Raw genomic sequence first — 20,904 nt, 5'->3', positions numbered from 1 at the left:
TTATTTATTTTTTTGTTTTTAAACTATATAAAATCACTCAACAGAAATAAATGACTCTCTAAAACTTCCGGGTTGTCTCCCTGGCAGCGCTTTCTTTAAAACCATTAAGCTAGGCATTTAGTGCTCAAGTAATTGATCCACCTGGATCCCAAGGTATATCAAAGCCAATTTTAATTAACAATGATTTGTAATTTAATAGTGAGCACAAAGTAACATATATCAAGCAACAACGAAGTCTAACTCTCTTCCTATGCATCGGCATGTCATAAAAGAACAATTCATGCACACCAAGTAAAGGCCAATGCATAGTATAAGCAGTTTCTTGCAATTCCATAGTATGGGAAACATAGAGAGGTGGAGAAATAGTTCCTCTCTCATAATAATTGCAAGTAGGAGCAGCAAGCACATGCATATTATATCTATTAAAATCATCATGTGCAACGGTAAAAGGCAACCCAACAATATAATCCTTAATAAGCACAAACTTCTCCGATAAAGTGTAGTAGGGAGAATTCAAAAGGATAATAGGACTATCATGCGTGGGTGCAATAGCAACAATTTCGTGTTTAACATAAGGAACTATAGCAAGTTCATCTCCATAAGCATAATTCATATTGGCATCTTGGCCACAAGCATAGCAAGCATCATCAAAAAGGGATATTTCAAACAAATTCAAGGGATCATAGAAATCATCATAGCAATCATCCTTCGGTAAGCACGAAGGGGAATTAAATAATGTATGAGTTGGAGGGTTACTCTCATTAGAAGGTGGGCACGGGTAGCTAATCCGCTCTTCCTCCTTTTGTTCTTCGCTCTCCTCATCATCTTTTTCATCCAATGAGCTCATAGTTTCATCAATTTCTTCTTCCATAGCTTCCTGCAAAATATTAATCTCTTCTTGGACAGCGGAGACTTTCTCAATAAATGCATTAATGTAGTAATTGTATTCATAATTTTCATAGCAATATCTAAGTATAGCAAGATTTTCTGGTCTATAAACTGAATCATCAAAATCATCAAACGCTTTAAACATAGATTCAACCTCATAAGCACCCATAAAAGTAACAAATTCTTCTATTTGTTCCACATCATAGTAATCAAAGATACCATTAGCATAAGAAGCTAAGGTTTCATTATCATTGAATTTGCATGAAAAGGGAAGGTGTGGAGACTTCATCCTAGAATAGCAAGTATAATCATGCATCAAGCATAGTTGCCTAGCATACCACTTCAACAGTTGAATTTGATCCCATAATAGTTTCCCTTTTTGTGTCAAGCGATAATCCCTAAAGTATTCGCGTTGATCCAACGTTACTCCCATAACATAATTGAGTTGGGTTTTCTCAGGATTATCAAAGTAGTACATAATATCTTGAACATAACGAGCATCGAGGGTTTTAGGAGGTTCCCCATCTCCATGAGTAGCAAGTACACCTATTTTTTTGGTATTTTGTGTTCCATATCCATAACTAAAGATAGAGAACAACTAAGAACAACAAATAAAAATTACTTAGTGATAAAGCAAACAAGCACACATGAGAATATTCACCCCACGCTATGACTCCCCGGCAACGGCGCCAGAAAAAGGTCTTGATAACCCACAAGTGTAGGGGATCGCAACAGTTTTCGATAAGTAAGAGTGTCGAACCCAACGAGGAGCTAAAGGTAGAATAAATATTCCCTCAAGTTCTATCAACCACCGATACAACTCTACGCACGCTTGACGTTCGCTTTACCTAGAACAAGTATGAAACTAGAAGTACTTTGTAGGTGTGATAGGGTAGGTTTGCAAGATAATAAAGAGTATGTAAATAAAAAGGAGGGGCTGTTTAGATAAAGAAGTAATAAAGTAAATATAGCGAGTGTGGAAAAGTGGTGGTAGGAGTTGTGGAATTGTCCCTAGGCAATTAACTATGTTACTAGACCGGTAATCACTATTGCAATTCTATTTGAGGGAGAGGCATAAGCTAACATACTTTCTCTACTTGGATCATATGCACTTTTGATTGGAACTCTAGCAAGCATCCGCAACTACTGAAGATTCATTAAGGTAAAACCCAACCATAGCATTAAAGTATCAAGTCCCCTTTATCCCATACGCAAACAACCTACTTACTCGGGTATGTGCTTCTGTTCACTCACGCCACCCACCATAAGCAAATCATAAGCATATTGCAAACCCTACAACGGGGATCCCTCACGCTTGCGCGACACGGAGGGCACCATAGGACAGCACCAATAATAAAACATGCAACTCAGACCAATCATAGCAATTCATCAATCACCGATAGGACAATGAAAATCTACTCAGACATCATAGGATGGCAACACATCATTGGATAATAATATGAAGCATAAAGCACCATGTTCAAGTAGAGGGTACAGAGCGATGCGGGAGAGTGGACCACTGAATATAGAAGGGGGAAGGTGATGGAGATGTTGGTGAAGATGACGGCGGTGTTGGTGAAGATCGCAGTGATGATGATGGCCCCCGGCAGCGCTCCGGCGCCACCGGAAGCAAGGGGGAGAGGGCCCCCTTCTTCTTCTTCTTCTTCCTTGACCTCCTCCCTAGATGGGAGAAGGGTTTCCCCTCTGGTCCTTGTCTCCCGTGGCTTGGGAGGGGCGAGAGCCCCTCTGAGATTGGATCTATCTCTTTGTTTCTGCGTTCTCTGTTTCTTCCCCTTCACCGTTTCCTTTATATCTGGAGATCCATAACTCCGATTGGGGTGAATCTTTCGCCCAGATTTTTCTCGTAAAATTAGCTTTCTTGCGGCAAAAGAAGGGCGTCAACCACCTTACGGTGGCCCACAAGATCCCAGGGCGCGACTGCCTCCCTGGGGCGCGGCCCCCTGTCTCATGGCCACCCCGGACACCGTTTCGCGTTGATTCTTCCTCCGGAAAATCCCAAATATTCCAAAGTAATTCTCCATCCGTTTTTATCCCGTTTGGATTCCGTTTGATATTGGTTTTCTGCAAAACATAAAACATGCAACAGACAGGAACTGGCACTGGGAACTGGATCAATATGTTAGTCCCAAAAATAATATAAGAAGTTGCCAAAAGTGTATGAAAGTTGAAGAATATTGGCATGGAACAATCAAAAATTATAGAGACGACGAGACGTATCACCTCCCCTTGTGTTCGGTGTTTAGTTTGCCAGTCTGCTTGAAGACCCAACATTCTCTGTTGGTGTGGTTTGCAGGTTTTTCGGGGGTGCCATGAATCTGACATAATCTGTCTAGAATCTTGTTTAGGCTCGATGGTCCATCTCTACTGCCTTTAAATGGCTTTTTCTGTTGACCGGGTCAAGAGCCCCTAAATCTGGCGTTGACCACCGTGTTTTCTGGGCTGTCTTCATTGCTTCGATGCTTGTTTTTATTGTGTGGCGGCTTCCCATTGCCGTCCCTGATTTCGGATGTGCCTGGGTCACTGGTGCCGCTGCGGGCCAACCAACTGTCCTCGCCCGCGTAAAAGCGGGTCATAAGGCTTGTTAGGGTTGCCATTGTCCTTGGCTTTTCCTGGCCGAGGTGTCTGGCGAGCCATTCATCGCGGACACTATGCTTGAAAGCTGCTAGGGCTTCGGCATCAAGGCAATCGACGATTTGATTCTTCTTTGTGAGAAATCTGTTCCAAAGCTTATGGGCTGACTCTCCGGGTTGTTGAATTATGTGACTTAAATCGTCTGCATACGGAGGTCGGACATAGGTCCCTTGAAAATTTGCCCTGAAAGCATCCTCAAGTTCCTCCCAACTTCCAATCGAGTTTTCGGGGAGGCTTTTCAACCAGTGCCGAGTTGCCTTTCAACTTGAGGGGCAGGTATTTGATGGCGTGGAGCGCTGCGCCTCCCCTGCCTGCTGCGGCAACGGTGCTCTGTTTCGCCGACTGCGCTTGCTCTTGCTGCACCTTGCCCAGTGTGTCGCAGGAGAGATTTACCTTGACTTGCACTTGATCGAGGCGCTGCGACTACTCCAATTTCGCATCCAGCGCCTCCAATCGGTCGCAAATCTCTGCCACCTTGGCCAATCTGCTCTGCTTCGTTCGCAGCTCCGCAAATTCCTTCAACATGCGCTCCTGAAACAGCTCCATTCCGCGTGTGATGTGCTTCGTCTGGGCGCTCGCCTTGAACGTCGTCGTGTCGTTCCTCTCTGAAGCAACCCACCTCAGGTCAGGGATTACACTGATCGAAACCTAGGATGATCGGAGACCGTCGCCTCGGAATTTGCTGGGTACGCTCTCGAGATTAGCGGAACCGAGCCACGGACCGGTCGCTCTGATACCAGATTGTCACACCCTTGCCTTTGGCCGAAGGAGGCCGACGGATTTGGGGTTCGCCGCCGGCGAGATCGGGCAGAGGAAGGGGATCAGCAGGAGAGATAGATGCGGACGCAACTTAGAGAGAGAGAGGCGAAGAGAGAGAGAAGTGAATTCAAATTTCATTTCAACGATACCCTACACGGTTTCACACGGCCAGCTTATATACGCTGCCCTCGTTACAATCGGCCCACGGCCCGCTACACTCACCTAGGCCCACACATGGCTGGCCAATCTATTCAAACCTCCCGCCAACACTTTACGCCTTCGTCTTCTGAATACGACTTCCACCATGTTTGACGGTTAGTGACAGTATCTCCATAGTGACACAAAACAGCTTGACCGGTTGATCAGGACAAGAACAAATAGGGGAAGAGCCGAACAGAGCAAAGTGAATTCACTGGGAACGCGGGGTCAAAAAGAAAATCAATGGAAATGATGCAGAATTCACTTCAAGAAGACCACTTTCCTTTTGTCATAATAACTCTGCCATAAGTTGTTTAATAAGCACACAGCGGCGCAAATCTGCAAGCCAAGCAAGTACTACTTGCAATTGACAACAAGTAATCAGAAAATCAGGTTTCATAGTCAGGCTTGAGATCTGCAGATGCATGCATTATGATTGCTCAGAGGGCTATCGCGTAGAAGCAAAGTACAACGTGAACAAAAGGTTGATCCCATGATCTCTCACACATAAGATCACGAAATGCAATCAACACAACACATGATTATAGACCACGCTAACCAAAAGAACTGTAAGCTTGTAACCACTGTTCGTCGTTTTCATTCAATCTCGTACAACATCGTACAAATTTCGACAGCGAATGCTTGCCACATTGCCATATTTGATGATCATCATAAAAAACACCACTGATCCTAACACCATCATCTCACCGTCAGGGCAACATCAAGGCCCAATGTTCACCACTTACTCACTCACTGTCTATACAACAGAGACACAAGCACATACACTTACACCAGCTAGACAAAAAATTACACCTATAAACCATGAATTATTAAAGCACCAACTTCTTCTGTCTGTGACATTGCTATCCCCTCCCCCAACAAAAAGAATAATGATCCACAGTAAAACGCTAGTAAACTGGACAAATTTAATCAAAGAATCAGAGACCACCATTTGCAATCTCCTTCATTCTTCCTTGCTCCTCCTCCCCGATCAGAGGCGATCTGGCAATCGTGTTGTCGTGGCTTCTGGGAGCAGCCAGCCATCTTAGCCCCTCCATTCGGGGCACTGGTCGGCTGGCCGGGTGTTCTGCGTGCCGGCCTTGATCGGGCACGGCGCGTACACCGGCGGCACCATGCAGTTGTACATCAGGCAGAGCGAGACGCCGGAGGGGAGCGACGACGACGGCGATATCTCGATGCCGGTGAGGAAGTTGTGCTGCAGGTACAGCAGCTGCAGCCCACCGGTGCCCACCAGCTCCTGCACCAGCCGCGACGGCACATCGCCGGTGAACCGGTTGTTGTTCAGGTACAGCTGCCCAATGCCCGCCAGGAGCGGCGACAGAGGCCCCCAGAACCGGTTGTAGCTCAGGTCCACCACCGGGATTGTCACGTCGCTCGTCGGCTGGAGGAGGCCGGAGAAGAAGTTGCGCTGAAGCTGGAGCACGGAGAGCGGCAATGTGAAGACGGACGCCGGGATAGGCCCCTGGAGCTGGTTCATGCTGAGGTCGAGGTAGTTGAGCCGAGTCAGCCGGGGCAGCACAAAGTCGACGTTCCCGGTGAGACGGTTCGCCGCGAGCGAGAGGTACTGCAGCGAGCCCGGCAGGCCGGGCACGCCGCCGGAGAGGGCATTGTGCTTGAGGTCCATCCGGAGGAGCGGCGAGGAGTCCGGGAACGACGGGATGCCACCGGTGAGCTGGTTGTGGCAGAGGATGAGGTTGGTGATCGACGGCAGCGACGCAATGGACGGTGGGATGGCGCCGGAGATCTGGTTGAAGCTGACGTCGAGCGTCCGGAGGTTGGACAGCGCGCCAATGCCGTCCGGTATCCCGCCGGAGAGGAGGTTCTTGCTGACGGCCAAGAAGCGGAGGTTGGAGCAGGAGGCGAGGGAGGCCGGGAGCTCGCCCTGGACGCGGCCGGGCACGAGCGAGAGCTCGGTGAGCGCGGACATCCGGCCGAGCGCCGGGTCGAGCCTCCCGGTCAGCCCCGGCGACCCGGCCCGCGGGTCGCCGAGCGCGAGCGCCGACACCCTGTTCCCGTCGCAGTACACCCCAGGGAAGCCGCAGGGGTCCGCCGTGAAGTCCCAGGCGTCGAAGAAGGCGGAGCCCGGCATGTCGTCGAGCGACCTCCGCACGGCCTGCAGCGCGAGGAAGTCCACCGGGTCAAGAATGCCCTCCGCTGCGAGCGCCGCCGCCAAGAAGAACACCACCACGACAGCGCCGAGCCGCGCCATCCCCCAGAAAGCGCCTCGGTTCAAGCTTGCAAATGGAGCGGGAGGCCTTCTGCAAGAAGGAAGAATTAAAAGCACCGATCAACCTCGTGGCGGGAGAGCGAGCTTGCGGCGTGGGAATCTTTAAGGTGGCGCGCCGTCCTCCCCTTCTTTAAAGGCGCGCGGTGCGGCGTGGGGGCGGCGCTGGGCGTTGGCGGCCTTTGCTGCTGCTCCCGTGAGGGGAGGAATGGAGCACGCACGCAGCCTCTCTCTCTCAGCCCCCTTTCTCGTGGAGGAATGGAGATGGCGGTGCTGCGTGAGCGCCTTTAATGGGGGCGTGGAGGTGGGTGGCGCGCTCACTCCACTCCACTCCAGCCGGCCGGCCACGACGGCAGCAGTAGCTCGCAGGGGAGGAGTAAGAAACTAGCGAGGCGGCGGTGGCGCAATGATGGTGGCTTGGCGAGGACGGATTCGGTCGGAGGTGGAGACGAAGTGGTGGGAGTAATCAACTCTGCTCCGCTTGGCTTCCTCTGCTCTCCCTTTCTCTCCTTCGCGAGCACTCGCCCACTACCTGTCGCGTTTTTTAGTGGCTCGGTGGCTCAAACGGCTGTCCGAGCCTGAGGCTCGGGTGGGGCCGCGCGTACGTTCGGAGGGGATGACATGCGGGTCCCGCGCTCGTCCATGTGGCTGTTGGGCGCCATGAATGCCTCCGGCCTGGGGAGCCGAGATGGTTCTGCGGCAGTAAAAAAACTAGCTGTTGGCGATACGTGAGAGCGAGATTCATCCGTGGTCCGGCCTCGGGTCGGTCCGCGTTCCGTCGGGCCCGCGTGTCAGTGACGGTGGTCGAGGGGGTTGCTGGATCTACCTGCGCTGTTGGCGTTTTTTCTGAGCTGGAGGGGTAGTACTGGGGTTTAGGAGGGGGAGAAGAGTGTTAGGAATTAATTAATTAGGTTAATTAACTATTAATCACTGCTATGTCGGTGCCACTTTTGGCAACTGCCTCCTTTTTGTAACCGCCTTGTAAACTGGGTATAAATACCCCAATCTTCAATCAATAGGATAACTGTTCATTCCAATCGTTCGTTCCCTCTCTCTCTTCCTTTTTTCCTCTTTTACACGTTATCACGCACGCCTCTACCGAGAGCATTAGGCCACGCAACAAGCGAAAAGGAATGGAAGAAGAACAAGAGAAGAGGACCGACGACGCCATGCTCGCCCCAACGGCGAGACCATGACGCACAGCCGTGGCAGCGACGCTATTCGGCGCCGAGGACGCGAGGGCCCTCGGCCTTGATGGTGCTCCTCCCGGCGCTTCAGAGGCATCGGCGGATCCACCCGACACGGATCGCCGCGTCGCGATTCGCGGCATCGATATACGCTGGTAGCCACGGCCACCCCGCAGCATCCAAGGCATGGCACCCATCGAGCACGACGGCAGGGCCTTGCCCTCCCGGCCGGCAGCAGGGCGCAGCGGCGCGAGGTTGCAGCCCTCCATGGGGATGCGGCGCAGTTCCTCAGGCGGCGTCCAGCGCACAGCGGCGAACCCCATCGCGAGGCAAGTCAGCGCTCACGGGTTGCAAGTCCTCGATGTCTCGGCGGCTATGATGGGCGCTGGGCGGTGGAAGCAGAAAGAATCGATTGATTTGTAAAGGCAGAGCCAAATTGGATAACGACGGCGATTAGAAAATTCCCCATCGTGGAACCGCACATGAAAAAGAGTGGACGCAAGCTTATCCCTTTGGCGGATTTTCTATTCGGCCCTCCTCCTTTCTGATATTTGTACATTAATACCTACAGTACATGTTCAACACAAACTGTACTTTACATTTGATAACCTGGATTTCTGAAATGATTTTTCAGGCTGTAACAACTACAAAATAGTCCACACACTTTTTGTTTAGATCCTCAGATCTAATTAATATAGAGTTCAATATGTTTGCTTTTCAAGCAATCCATATAACATGTTTAATTTAGTGCAACAACCATACCTTTGCATGTGAAAATAATTTTCGTGCAAATCTCGACATTAAATTGAAGTGTCATACTTAATATGACTACCTCAAATCGCATTTGTGAATCACAAGGTATTTGATGGCATCTACTACATAATTTGCAGATTATCCATCGTTACTGTGAGGTCTACATCTTATCATTTTGATAAGATGACTACCTTCAACGTGCTCTTCCAATTATTAATGTGATTACCCAAAATTTTATTTGTGAATCACAAGGTACTGGTGGCATCTACTGTGCCATTTACAGATTATCCACCACTACTGTGAGGTCTACATCTTGTCTTTTTAACAAGATGACTACCTTCGTAGTGCTCTTCCAAATATTAATATTTGATGTGACTATCTTAAGATATCATAAGGTAATACTGGCATCTACTGCAAAATTTTGCAGACTATCCACTATTACTGCAAGGTCTACATCATGTCATTTTGACAGATGACTACCTTCAAAGTGATTTCATACATTTTGCATAACATAAGGCAATAGAATTATGAACATCTACTGACAAAAGTCAGACTATGTTTTTCTATTACTGCGAGATCTACACCGCATCCGGTGACTATCTTCAAAGTGTTATTCTATAAAAATGGAGGTCTACACATATGAGTGTACAGCATCAGCTATCATAAAAAAAAATTGCTCCTCTGAAGCAATTGTTGTTGTTCACTAAAAAAAAGATATTTACTCTCATAATAAAAAGTATTCATGCATGAACACTACATGCTGAAATGGCAAATATTTTCCACAAATATCATTTATTCAAGCCTCATTTTGCTTTAATATGTCATAGACAACTATGCAAATATTTGCACATACCAGTAATTACCTTCTATTACATTGGTAAAATACATGGCAGTGGAGCCTATGTCACTATTTTAATTATAGTGTCGTCCATTCATTAAAATGGATACCACAATTTATAGAAATTGTTGAGTGTCTCAAACACTATTGATAGGTCCACATCAAATTGTGGTTATACTTTTATAGTGACTAACCAATGATAAACATGAAAAGTCTATGTGTTTTGGCAGTGACTCTGAAGTCACATATTTTCTCAAGAATGAAGTCCAAAACATTAGCAATGATTTCATCACATCTGTTGTATTGAAGGATACACCCAGGTTCACCAAGGATCATCTTGGCCATGAGTATTTTCATGTAACACATGCCTGACATTTCCAAATGCACTGAATTCAAGATTAGGTGGGAGTATTTATTTTAAGATGATTCATGACATCAGTCATTGTGTCCACCCGTGGCCTATTGCCACTACAACTCCACCTTCTGCAATGGCTATTCTCTTGATAGCTAAGTATATACATGTTGCATTTTATATGTCATCAACTTCACTTAGTTCTCAAACTAAGTAATTATGGATGAATATTTATTCACTACAATTTTTCCCTTGAGAGAAACATGCTGCCATGAGCACATCACGATTGATCACCCATTTGATTTCAAAACATCAAGTCTATTGCATCTCACAATTCTGTCACTTTAATCAACTTTAAGTTGAGATCTCGTGATCAAATATTTTCCTATATACAGATCCAGTTGAAAAGCCCTTAATGCACTTTACATCCTCTTAAGATGGTACTACCTTTTTTTTATGATCAAGAAACATGGAATTTCTTAAAATCATCAGATTCACCCAATGGGTGCTATACCATAATTTAAAATTCATGCTAGTATCGAGAATAGTATGCAAGTTAGTTGTCACAAAATAGAACTATGAGGAATTCGAAGTAAAGTGGAGGCTAATAGACAACCAAAGACGGAATTATCTCTTAATAAGAATCGGTCATTTTCAAATGATCAAAAGACAACTCTCAAGTTTATCAGATGCGTGGCTATATAAATATTGTACCTATGATTACCAAACCCTCAAACATATGGTCGAACCACATCACAAATTTATTAAAAGGAAAATAAGTTCAATGGGATAAATTTGAAAATTTGCAAATAACAACCAGATTCTGGTAAATAATTGTTCTCAGAATCTTCATCAGAAGGAGGACCAAAATCTAGTGCAGAAAATGGAGGATGAACTCATTTGCACTCAATAATATCGGAGACCTTAGGTAATCTCCTAATTATTCCCAAAAAATAGCATTAACCTGTACTTGCACTACAACATGTAGCAGGATATTCAATATCCCATCACTTGGATACAATATTTAATAAATTTGATAGTATGGTTAAATTCATACTTAGTATTGTTGCGTACGAAATAATTATCTAAATATTAATAAATTAAATGTCTATTTTGATAGACTTATCCATACTGGTTTGGGGATGATTAGAAAATTATTGACAATTCTGTTGGTCACAACTTAACAAGTTGCAAAATATCCCAAATCATCAGATTTTATGCGCACTACATGTGCCATAGGGGAAATCAGTTTTAAGGCACTCTCACCTTAAAATTCTAAATGAGCCACTCAATCTTCCTTGAATACATTAAGAAGACATATGTGGATTAGTTAACCATTATGTGGAATTATTTAGATACTTCATGGTACTCATAGGAACATTTATAAAATGATTTCAAGTGTGTCTCTTATCACACACAAACATGCATGATCTTACTAAATAAATTGCTCAACTTATCAAAGTAGGAGCAAATTCTCCTGAAAACAGGATCGAAAAACCCATTCGAATGGACAATGTCATTGAAATCATTTCACAAGCAATGTCCGATTATATTTTTGTACTCTATGTACATACCCAGAATGGTTTAACTAAATTTCTTATCAAAGATAGTGAAATGAATTACATGACCAATCTTAAAGAATTGTAAATTTACCAGCCTCTTGCTGGACACATACGGCCTTACACACCGTAAGTATGATCTAAATCATACCAACTGCATTTCATACTACTTTCCCCTTGTAGTAACTACGTGGAAATCAACAAAGTATTTCCCATCTGCGATAATTTGGTTACATACCGATATCACCACTCCAGCATACATCAATGGGCACTCACAGAAAATCGGGGATCTATGTGAGGAATAATAATTTATCCGTCAATCAAAATTATTCATAGTCCGTACGCTGATTGCATCAGCAATAAGGATATTTTCGGCATTAGGGGGAGATAAGTACCACAAAGAATGCCGAAAAAATAAATTAGAAATGTTATTGACATTCAATCCTTATATCCACGTCTCAAAGAATCTGAACTAGAAGTTTAGAGAATTATATATTTGCAACACATTGCAAATCTGCCACATACATTTACTGATGACAAGGTGTTACTAAATTATATATTCCTGCAGTAAAGTGTCAGAAGAGTGGAGGTACCTGATAAACCACTCTTCTCCCCAAATGAGAGCAAGAGGGGAGAAAATCTGACAATATGAGATATAACTTCTCATATGCTTCCGCGGAAACAGAGGAAATCACATCCTCAACTAGTAAATGTAATTCAACATCAAGTTGAAAGACACCTCACTGGATGCTCATCATCCAATGCCCGGCATAAAGGTGCACAAATGTTTTGGTGGCCGGGACATCGAAACACCTTGACTCCATTTGTTGTAGGAAATCACAAGGAGTTAAAAAGGAGTACATATTTTATCCACAAACTTCAATGATTCCATCAAAATCATATAAACTAAAGACTACATTTGTCGACATATATTTCTTCTCAAATTGCTAAAACCTTTTGGGCCCAGAACCAAAATCCATGGTAGAGTGCCTCTTGCACTCATATTGGTTCACATAAAAAGGAAGCAAGTAATGAAGGATAGCACTCGCTCAACAAATGAGTGGTATTTACTGCAGTAATACCTACTCCTCATAAGTATCTTCCATATGGAATACTAAAAACTTCTCATTCATAGACAAAGTCAATGAGGTGGTGAGAAAGCGAGGCTTGTAGCAAAAGGGTTCACGCAGAGATCCGACATCGATCACGATGTGACATACCGTTCTGGTATTAGTGGAATTATGTTTCGATACTAAATATCATAGGCAGTACGAATAATACCATGCAGTTAATGGATGCAGTGACTACATACTCATATGGATCACTCATTTCGGATATCTATTTTAAAGTTCCTGAAGGGCTTAAAATTCTGAATCCAAAGATAAATCGTAGCATGTTTTGTGTAAAACTTCAAAGTCACTCTATGACTTGAAATAGTCGGAAATCATATGGTACTACCGACTAAATGAGTTCCTTCTTCAAAGGGATTACTCAAAGAATGATGATTACTTCTGTGTTAATAAGGAAATACAAAATTTGTTTTCCTTATATCACTTAGTGTATATCGATGACTTCATTATCAATGTCTATAGAAGACCTAAACATATACAAAATCATCTCAAGGCGGAAAATTTGGATTAAACTAAATTTAGCTTAAGTTTACAACTTGAGCATTCTCTCAAGAATACATATCAGTCTACATATATCCAAAACATATTTGAGAAGTTCAATGTGGATATATCACACCAACAAAACGTATATGGTCGATATGAGGAATATTAACTTATATCTCAAGTTCATAATAAATCTTGAACAATTCCATCAGGAAAATCAAGATTTGACCATGATATTGGCTCTTTACTTGATCCCAACAAAGCCATATCAATGACTGAATTTGATGGAATAGCCTTCTTATGGAATTCATATAAATAGAATTTAATGGCTACTTCTCCTTATCATTCTGACATAATTACTTTATCTAAAGGCATTGAAAATATGGTTGGCTTAGCAGAATGATTAACCACACTCAAAACCATGTGGTTGAGATTCATTAGAGTAACATAACTTGATTTATCAAGATGCTACCACTTGTATTACTCAATACATACAGGTTATATGAAGAGCAATATCACAAAGCACATTGCTCGAGATCACTTATCCTCATGAATTATAGAAAAGTGATGAAACAGTTTGCAAACAAAATATTGGAAAAACTGACATATTATTCATAATGTCATGATCATGTCAATGTAATTGATATGAGACATCCTCCAGATTTGCAAAGTTCAGGGGGAGTAATCTCCCAAAGTATAACCTGTTAACAAACATCAGATTACATATATTGTACTCTTTTTCCCTTCACGAGTTTTTCCCTAATGGTTTCTCATAAAAGGTTTTTAATGAGACAATATAGATACAAGTGTTCATATATGTCATATCATTTTCTCCTTATATTTTTCCCATTGGGTTTTAAAGGAGTTTTCGATGGCATATATAATCGCACTCTTTTCCTTTATGAGTTTTCTCTCAAAGTTTCTCATAACGGTTTTTAACGAGGCATGTCATACTTTCTTTTTTCCCTATCGGGGTTTTTAAAGAAAGTACTCAAGACATATTAATTGTTCTCTAAACTCATCGATGATTTTTCTCCTTCTTCAAAGGTTTTTATCATATGAGTTATCAAGAGACAATAATCATTATATGTTGCATCATTTTCTCCTTATTATTTTTCCCACTGGGTTTAAAGGAGTTTTAGCAACATATCTGCACTATTCTCCTCATATTTTTCCCACAGGGTTTTTGGAGGAGACTTTCAAGATGAAGATGATGAACGTTCAAGGCAAATACATACTAGGAGGAGTCTATCAAGATGATGTATATTCACAAAGACAAGCATTGATTAGGGGGAGTGTTAGGAATTAATTAATTAGGTTAATTAACTATTAATCACTGCTATGTCGGTGCCACTTTTGGCAACTGCCTCCTTTTTGTAACCGCCTTGTAAACTGGGTATAAATACCCCAATCTTCAATCAATAGGATAACTGTTCATTCCAATCGTTCGTTCCCTCTCTCTCTTCCTTTTTTCCTCTTTTACAAAGAGGACGCGGCCATACGGGTTTGGTGCGTGTACTGTAGCTGCTCCTCCAGCTCCGCTGTGGTGTGTGTGACTTGTCAGGTGCGGTGCTCGTGTGTCTGTTTTGTTCGTGTCGTTGGATCTAACGTGAGTAAAAAAGAATTGGCTTGCAATGTTTTTTTTTATTAACAAAATGTGTGATGGAAGGGAGACATACGGTTCTGATGAGATGGTTATAGGCATTGCTTCATAGTTTTGTGTTTGCATAAGCTAAGGCAAGAGGCGGAAATGAGTGACACGGGTGATGGCAAATTTGAATAACACTTGGTTGGTTGATCTACAGAGCTTGTGGGTAGATGCAGGACACACCGCATCGGACACAGAAGTTGCTATCGCAAAGATGACAGGATCCCAGATGATTCCCAAGATGTGCAGGCATGTCCACGCAGCCACTATCCACATCATCGGCGCCGTTCACTCTGCTGGGTTCCTTCAGGCTTACCCTTACCCAAAGTGTACGCGCAGCTTTGGTGGCTGGCGAGAACGTGCTCATTTTTTTACCTCTACGGGACCAACACGACCAGTAGTGGCCTGCTCCACTATGTCAGAGGCAGTAAAGTTAACGCAGCGGAACAGAGCGATTAACCAGAGGCAGTAATGTAACAGTCAGAGATGGAGTTGTTGCGTCGTTGGATTTTTGTGGTCTCGCTTCTTCTTCCATGGAGCATCATCGTCGTCCCGACATGGAAGCACGGCCGAGTGGGACGATTGACCTGGCGCCCCCCTGAGATCGGAGAAAATGGGACGTGCGGGGCCAGGAAAACCAACGGTAAAAAGCAAGTGGACGCCGAGATGCAGCGCCACGTGGCGACGTGATGAACACGTGCGGCCACGGTCACAGTGACCGATTCACGCTCGCTGGATTTTTTAGCTAATTGCGCGTGGACTTTAGTGAGTTAGGGCACTGTCGCGCATCTGATTACTGAACGTTCTTACTATTAATTTCGTTCGTGCGACGAGCTGGGGGTGTTCTTTTTATCGCCACGACGGGGCCTCTCGGGGCACGTAGGCGCGCGGCAGCACGAACTCTCAAACTAAGGTACAAGAAAAAGAAAAGCTTAGAGCATCAGGCCAGTACCGGATTTTTTTACTTGTCCGTTTTGGATGGTCATCAGGGACTGTGAGTGCGAGGAGAATGGTATCGTGTCACGTAGGAAAACGCAGCTATATATACACCACTAGTCCTAAAACTATTCGAGGAGTTTCAAGTTAGCTCCTTTTCGAGGTGTGTCAAGTTAGTTCTAAGGCTAGTCATAGTGGGGAGTAACTTAGACTAGTAACATGCATATGTTACTAGTCTGTGTTACTACATTCATAGTGAGAAGTAACATATAGTTAGTATCATGCAAGCCAACATTTATTAAGATGTAGACTTATTTTGCCTTGGTACTATGTGTTATGTTACAACAACATATTATGTTACTCCAACCATCTCTCCCCTTATTAACTACATGCCACGTAAGCAAATTTTTCTTAGAATATGTTATGTTACTTGCTAAGTTACTCCCACTATGACCAGTCTAATACTATAAAAATATATATGTGAATCCTAAAAGTTTGTGAAGTGTGCCACATACAGTCCTATCCACGTATTAGAAGAGAAAACCTTCTTGGGGGTGGGGTTTGTGCACACACAAAAAAGTCACATGGCATTGGTCAACATGCCACCATGCAAGTATATGATTAACTTGTGTTGGATAGAACCGCGGGTGACACACTTGGCAAACTTTTAGTAACCAGATATGCATTTTCACAGTATTAGGACTAACTTGACACCTTTTAATTTTTTTGGAAAAGGAGGTTAAAGTTCCCGGCCTCTGCATCAATTGATGCATACAACCATCTTTATTTATTATTCAGCATAGGTCTAACAACAACATCAAGCAACTCAAAGCCATCACTCACACCTACAAAACTCGATAATATGGAGTGCTCTCACTCCCCACATCTAAAACCGGTGTCGTCGCCGATCCATCTACATAATGTATCAGAACGAATAGCCGGTGCAGCAGACCTAAAGCGTATACCACATGCACACGTTTTAGAAGCCGTCATCATCATTGGACCGCTGGCCCATCTTCAGGAGAGAGATCCGCATCATCCTTGCTAGTCCGTCCATCCGTTGACGCCACCATGGCGCCCAACGGCGCCACCGCCCTCGCTCGTCCATCTAGACGCGAAGATTCTGGAAGATCTGTCGTGCATAGCACCTGCCGACCAGGCATGACACATTGTAGCACCTGCCAGCTAGGCATGACTTGACATCTCCACCAAAACTCCATGCAAGACGAAGCCGCTCCACATCCTGCCTTTGTCTTCCAGCGCTGCTCCATTAACGATGCTCCCAAGAGAGAAACGACACCGTAGTACCGCCATTATCCGATCTGGAAGACCAGATCCTAGGGTTTCCCCCGGAGCAGCACGAGTGGGTCAACAAAAGTTACATGACAATGCCTTCATCAAGGTAACGACGCAGAACGCCGCCATCGCCTGCCATCGGCTCGGTTTTCACCGGCAACCCTGTCTTCCCGACTAGCAGTCGGGACTAGATGACGGATCTCGAGATCTGGTCATCTAGCCTCAGGCCGACCACCTCCGACGGAGGAGATAGCTACCACCGTTGGTTGCACTGGCCAGCAGATCTGACCAAAGGCGCCACCGAACAGTCCACTAGGCCCTCCATGCCGCCGCTGCCGATCCGACGCCCGATGGCGCAACACCGCCGACCGCAGCTACCGCCCTTCGTGGTACAGTGACGCACCGCACCTGCAGCCACCGCCGCCCAAGGCAGGGCCGACCACCATGTCGCTGCCTGCCACAACCATCGCCACCGCGACACATAGATTGGATCGGCCGCGCCGCCACGCGTTTAGGGGCACCACACCACCCCTAAGACGCGGGAGAGCGGGAGTCCTCCGCCACCGCCGTGGGCCTCCGGGCTTAGCCCGGCGGCGTCCTTCGGCGGCGGTGGAGGGAGGGGAAGAGGGTGGAAAGAGGGAGATCGCGGCCCCGATGGCTATGGTTTGGGCGCCGCCCGAGTCGCCCGAGCGGGAGCGACCCAGGGGCTGCGTGGACTGCGTGATCCCTCCTCAACAAGTGTCTTGCAACAAGTGACATCCCTCGAATAGTTTAGGACTTGTGGTGTATCTTACTTTTCTTATAAGGTAATCGTGCTCGTGCCATGTGAAAAAACACAACTCTATATTGGCCTGGTTCATTATTATTTTAAGATAATTGTTTCATGTAAAAAAACTCTATGTTGATATGGTTTATTTTTCAAGGTAATACTAATTTCATTAATATAATAAAGAGTAAAGTGGAAGCCACATGAACATCAGCCCCAAGGACCTCTAGTCAAGAAGAAAAATTATAATAAAGACCAAAGAATCATCTGAGCTTTTGCGCCTGTCACACACTTCCGGCACCAACGCATCACCAAGGAAGGAAAAGGGAACAAAGAACCTCCTTGACCGAGCTCGATGTGGCACCATCGCTAGCCTGTAACTTTTTGGTCTAAGTAGGTTTGCAAAAGCGGAGCCATTGCGGTTGAAAGAATTTTGCCAAGGCAGCACCCGAACATGCTATTGCACTTTAGACCTGGCACCGCTGACCGACAAATGTTGAAGGAGGAACCTGACCTCTCAAAGTTCAACCACGAATCTATCGTCTTCTAGCTGCCCGCTGCTTGTCGCACCCATTCCTGAACAACCTTATGGTCTACGTCAACGCAACGACAGAGCACAAGGACTCAAGTCCACTATAGCAAGGCCGTTGCTGCCACACCATCTTTGCTTGAACAAACTAGCACCCAGATCCATCACCGACCACGGAATAAAACACTACGTTAGGGAAGGATTTGAAGATCCCTTATTTACCGTTGTCGCCACCCTCACTATATACATGTGTTGAGCGTCCAAAAACCTAAGCTACCAAGGCCTTGGATTTATAGGTAGAGAGGTCCGCACGGAGAGATCCCACGATCTCCCACCCCCCCTCCCCCAAGGCATCACCAATAACCAAGAGATCGCCAACAAAGAGGAGCCACTGAAGGACGGCGCCAGAAGTTAATCACACTAGGCGAAACAAGATCAACTTCTTCCATCTACCCTAGGATGGTAGTGTAGGGCAAATAAGCCTCGGTCAGGCCTCGGGCACGCCGAGCGCATGCGTGCACGCGGTGGCCGTGTCGGGCTCAAGCCGGAGGGAGCCTAGGTGCGTGTGTGCGCGTCCAGGTGTAGGTGTGCGTGTGTGTGTGGGTCAGCGCGTGTGTGCGCGTGGCTGCCTGGGCCTTAGCGAGGTTTAGGGGGAGTGGACCGCGTCGGGTGTGCAGCGTGGCCGCGGCGATCACGTTCGGGCGCGATCGAAGCACGCGAGCTAGAGCGCTGCGGGGCGTGGCGAGTGGCGAGTGGGCACGTTCGAGCGTGGCCCGGCATGTCGGAGCTCGCGGGCATAAAAGCCACTCCACCCCTGTGTAATCGTTGAGGAGATCGAGTTCGGGCTCGAGGAAAAAAACCAGAAAATCCCGTTCGTGCGGGGGGCGTTCGTGCGCCGGCAAACTCTCTGTGTTCTTCCTCCTCCTCTCTGGTCTTGTCTCCGGTGATCGCCGTCGAGTGCTCGAGCCCGCTACTCCAACATTTGGTATCAGAGCGAGGTGAGGGAACGAGGTGACGGAGATCGCCGGCGATGGCTCTGGTTCCACACGGCGGAGGGTGCGCGGGCGGATCGGTGTCCATGAGGATGCCGGTGCTCGTGCCGGACGGCTACACCGTGTGGGCGATCAAGGCATAGGTGATCCTTGATGCCCACACACTGTGGGAGGCGGTGGCGCCGGCGGGCGACGCGGCGGTGAACGCCAAAAAGTGCAAGACGGCGAAGGCGATGCTCCTGTCGGGGCTGCCGGAGGATGTGCTGCTCTCGGTGGCGACGAAAGCCACCGCCAGAGAGGTATGGGACTCTCTGAAGGTGCGCTTCGTCGGCGCCGAGCGGGTGCGTGCGGCGAGGAGGGCGACGCTGCGCGGCGAGCTGGATCGGCTCAAGATGGACGACGGTGAGTCCCTGGACGCGTACGCCAGACGGCTTGCGGGCATGGCGGCGCAGTTCTCAGGGCTGGGGGAGACGCTGGGCGAGACGGAGCTGGTGAAGAAGCTCTTGGACACCGTGCCGGATCGCCTCTTCCCCGTCGTCGCCGGCATCGAACAGTTCTGCGCGCTGGAGGAGCTGACGTACGATGAGGCGCTCGGGAGGTTGCGGGCCTTCGACGAGCGGGTGCGGCGACGCGGGCAGAACAGCGGCGACCGCCCGGACGGCCAACTCCTGTACACGGCGGCGCAGTGGCGGGCGTGGGAGCGGTGCCAAGGGGGAGCTCGGGATGACGACGACAACGCGCGCAGCGTGGCGACACGGGACGGCGGCAACAGGCGTGGCCGCTGCTACGAGTGCGGCGAGCGCGGCCATTTCAAGCGCGATTGCTCGGAGCTGCGGAAGGCGCCGGCGGAGGAGCGGGCACTGGTGGCGGACGTCGACGTCGAGGACAACGGTCTCCTCTGAGCCTCGGCTTAGGGGGAGAAATGTAGGGCAAATAAGCCTCGGTCAGGCCTCGGGCACGGCGAGCGCGTGCGTGCGCGCGGTGGCCGTGTCGGGCTCGAGCCGGAGCGAGCCTGGGTGCGTGTGTGCGCGTCCAGGTGTAGGTGTGTGGGTCAGCGCGTGTGTGCGCGTGGCTGCGTGGGCCTTAGCGAGGTTTAGGGGGAGTGGACCGCGTCGGGTGCGCAGCGTGGCCGCGGCGATCGCGTTCGGGCGCGATCGGAGCGTGCGAGCCAGAGCGCTGCGGGGCGTGGCGAGTGGCGAGTGGGCACGTTCGAGCGTGGCCCAGCATGTCGGAGCTCGCGGGCATAAAAGCCACTCCACCCCTGTGTTATCGTTGAGGAGATCGAGTTCGAGCTCGAGAAAAAAAACCAAAAAATCCCGTTCGTGCAGGGGCGTTCGTGCACCGGCAAACTCTCTGTGTTCTTCCTCCTCCTCTCTGGTCTTATCTCCGGTGATCGCCGTTGAGTACTCGAGCCCGCTGCGCCAACAGGTAGGACTCATGGAATTTAATTCAGAGTTGCTGCTAACACCCTAGTATGGTCCTTCTTTTAGGAAGAATTGTGCCTTTTTCCAAGACATAATCATGCTGCCCAAATCTTCGAAGGCAAGAGTGTGATCATCTGGATTAGGTAGTCCAACTAAAAAGATGGTTTAAGTAGGCTGGCAACTGGCCACACGGCCACGCATGCATCATTACCGCTTAGCCTTGCACAGCACATTAGAAGTAGAAGCTACCTCTCCTTCGGAAAGTTCAA

The 20,904-nt window shown here is 47.1% G+C and overlaps 1 protein-coding gene across 1 annotated transcript; it reads right to left on the bottom strand.

Annotated features, from left to right (window-relative positions):
- Positions 1–5,123: 5,123 nt before the first annotated feature.
- Positions 5,124–7,269, bottom strand: LOC123132317 (LRR receptor-like serine/threonine-protein kinase FLS2). The gene has a single exon (XM_044552105.1). It carries the CDS (start codon positions 6,725–6,727, stop codon positions 5,543–5,545), a length of 1,185 nt encoding a protein of 394 aa, XP_044408040.1. The 5' UTR covers positions 6,728–7,269; the 3' UTR covers positions 5,124–5,542.
- Between the last annotated feature and the right edge of the window lie 13,635 nt (positions 7,270–20,904).

Source organism: Triticum aestivum, chromosome 1B (assembly GCF_018294505.1).
Source record: "Triticum aestivum cultivar Chinese Spring chromosome 1B, IWGSC CS RefSeq v2.1, whole genome shotgun sequence".
NCBI lineage: Eukaryota > Viridiplantae > Streptophyta > Magnoliopsida > Poales > Poaceae > Triticum > Triticum aestivum.
The sequence above is the reverse complement of the archived record's forward strand: the minus strand, read 5'-3'. Positions and strand labels throughout refer to the sequence as shown.

What these genes read in the sequence shown, in the direction of transcription:
- LOC123132317 (XM_044552105.1), bottom strand. Translation starts at nt 6,727, where the DNA reads ATGGCGCGGCTCGGCGCTGTCGTGGTGGTGTTCTTCTTGGCGGCGGCG.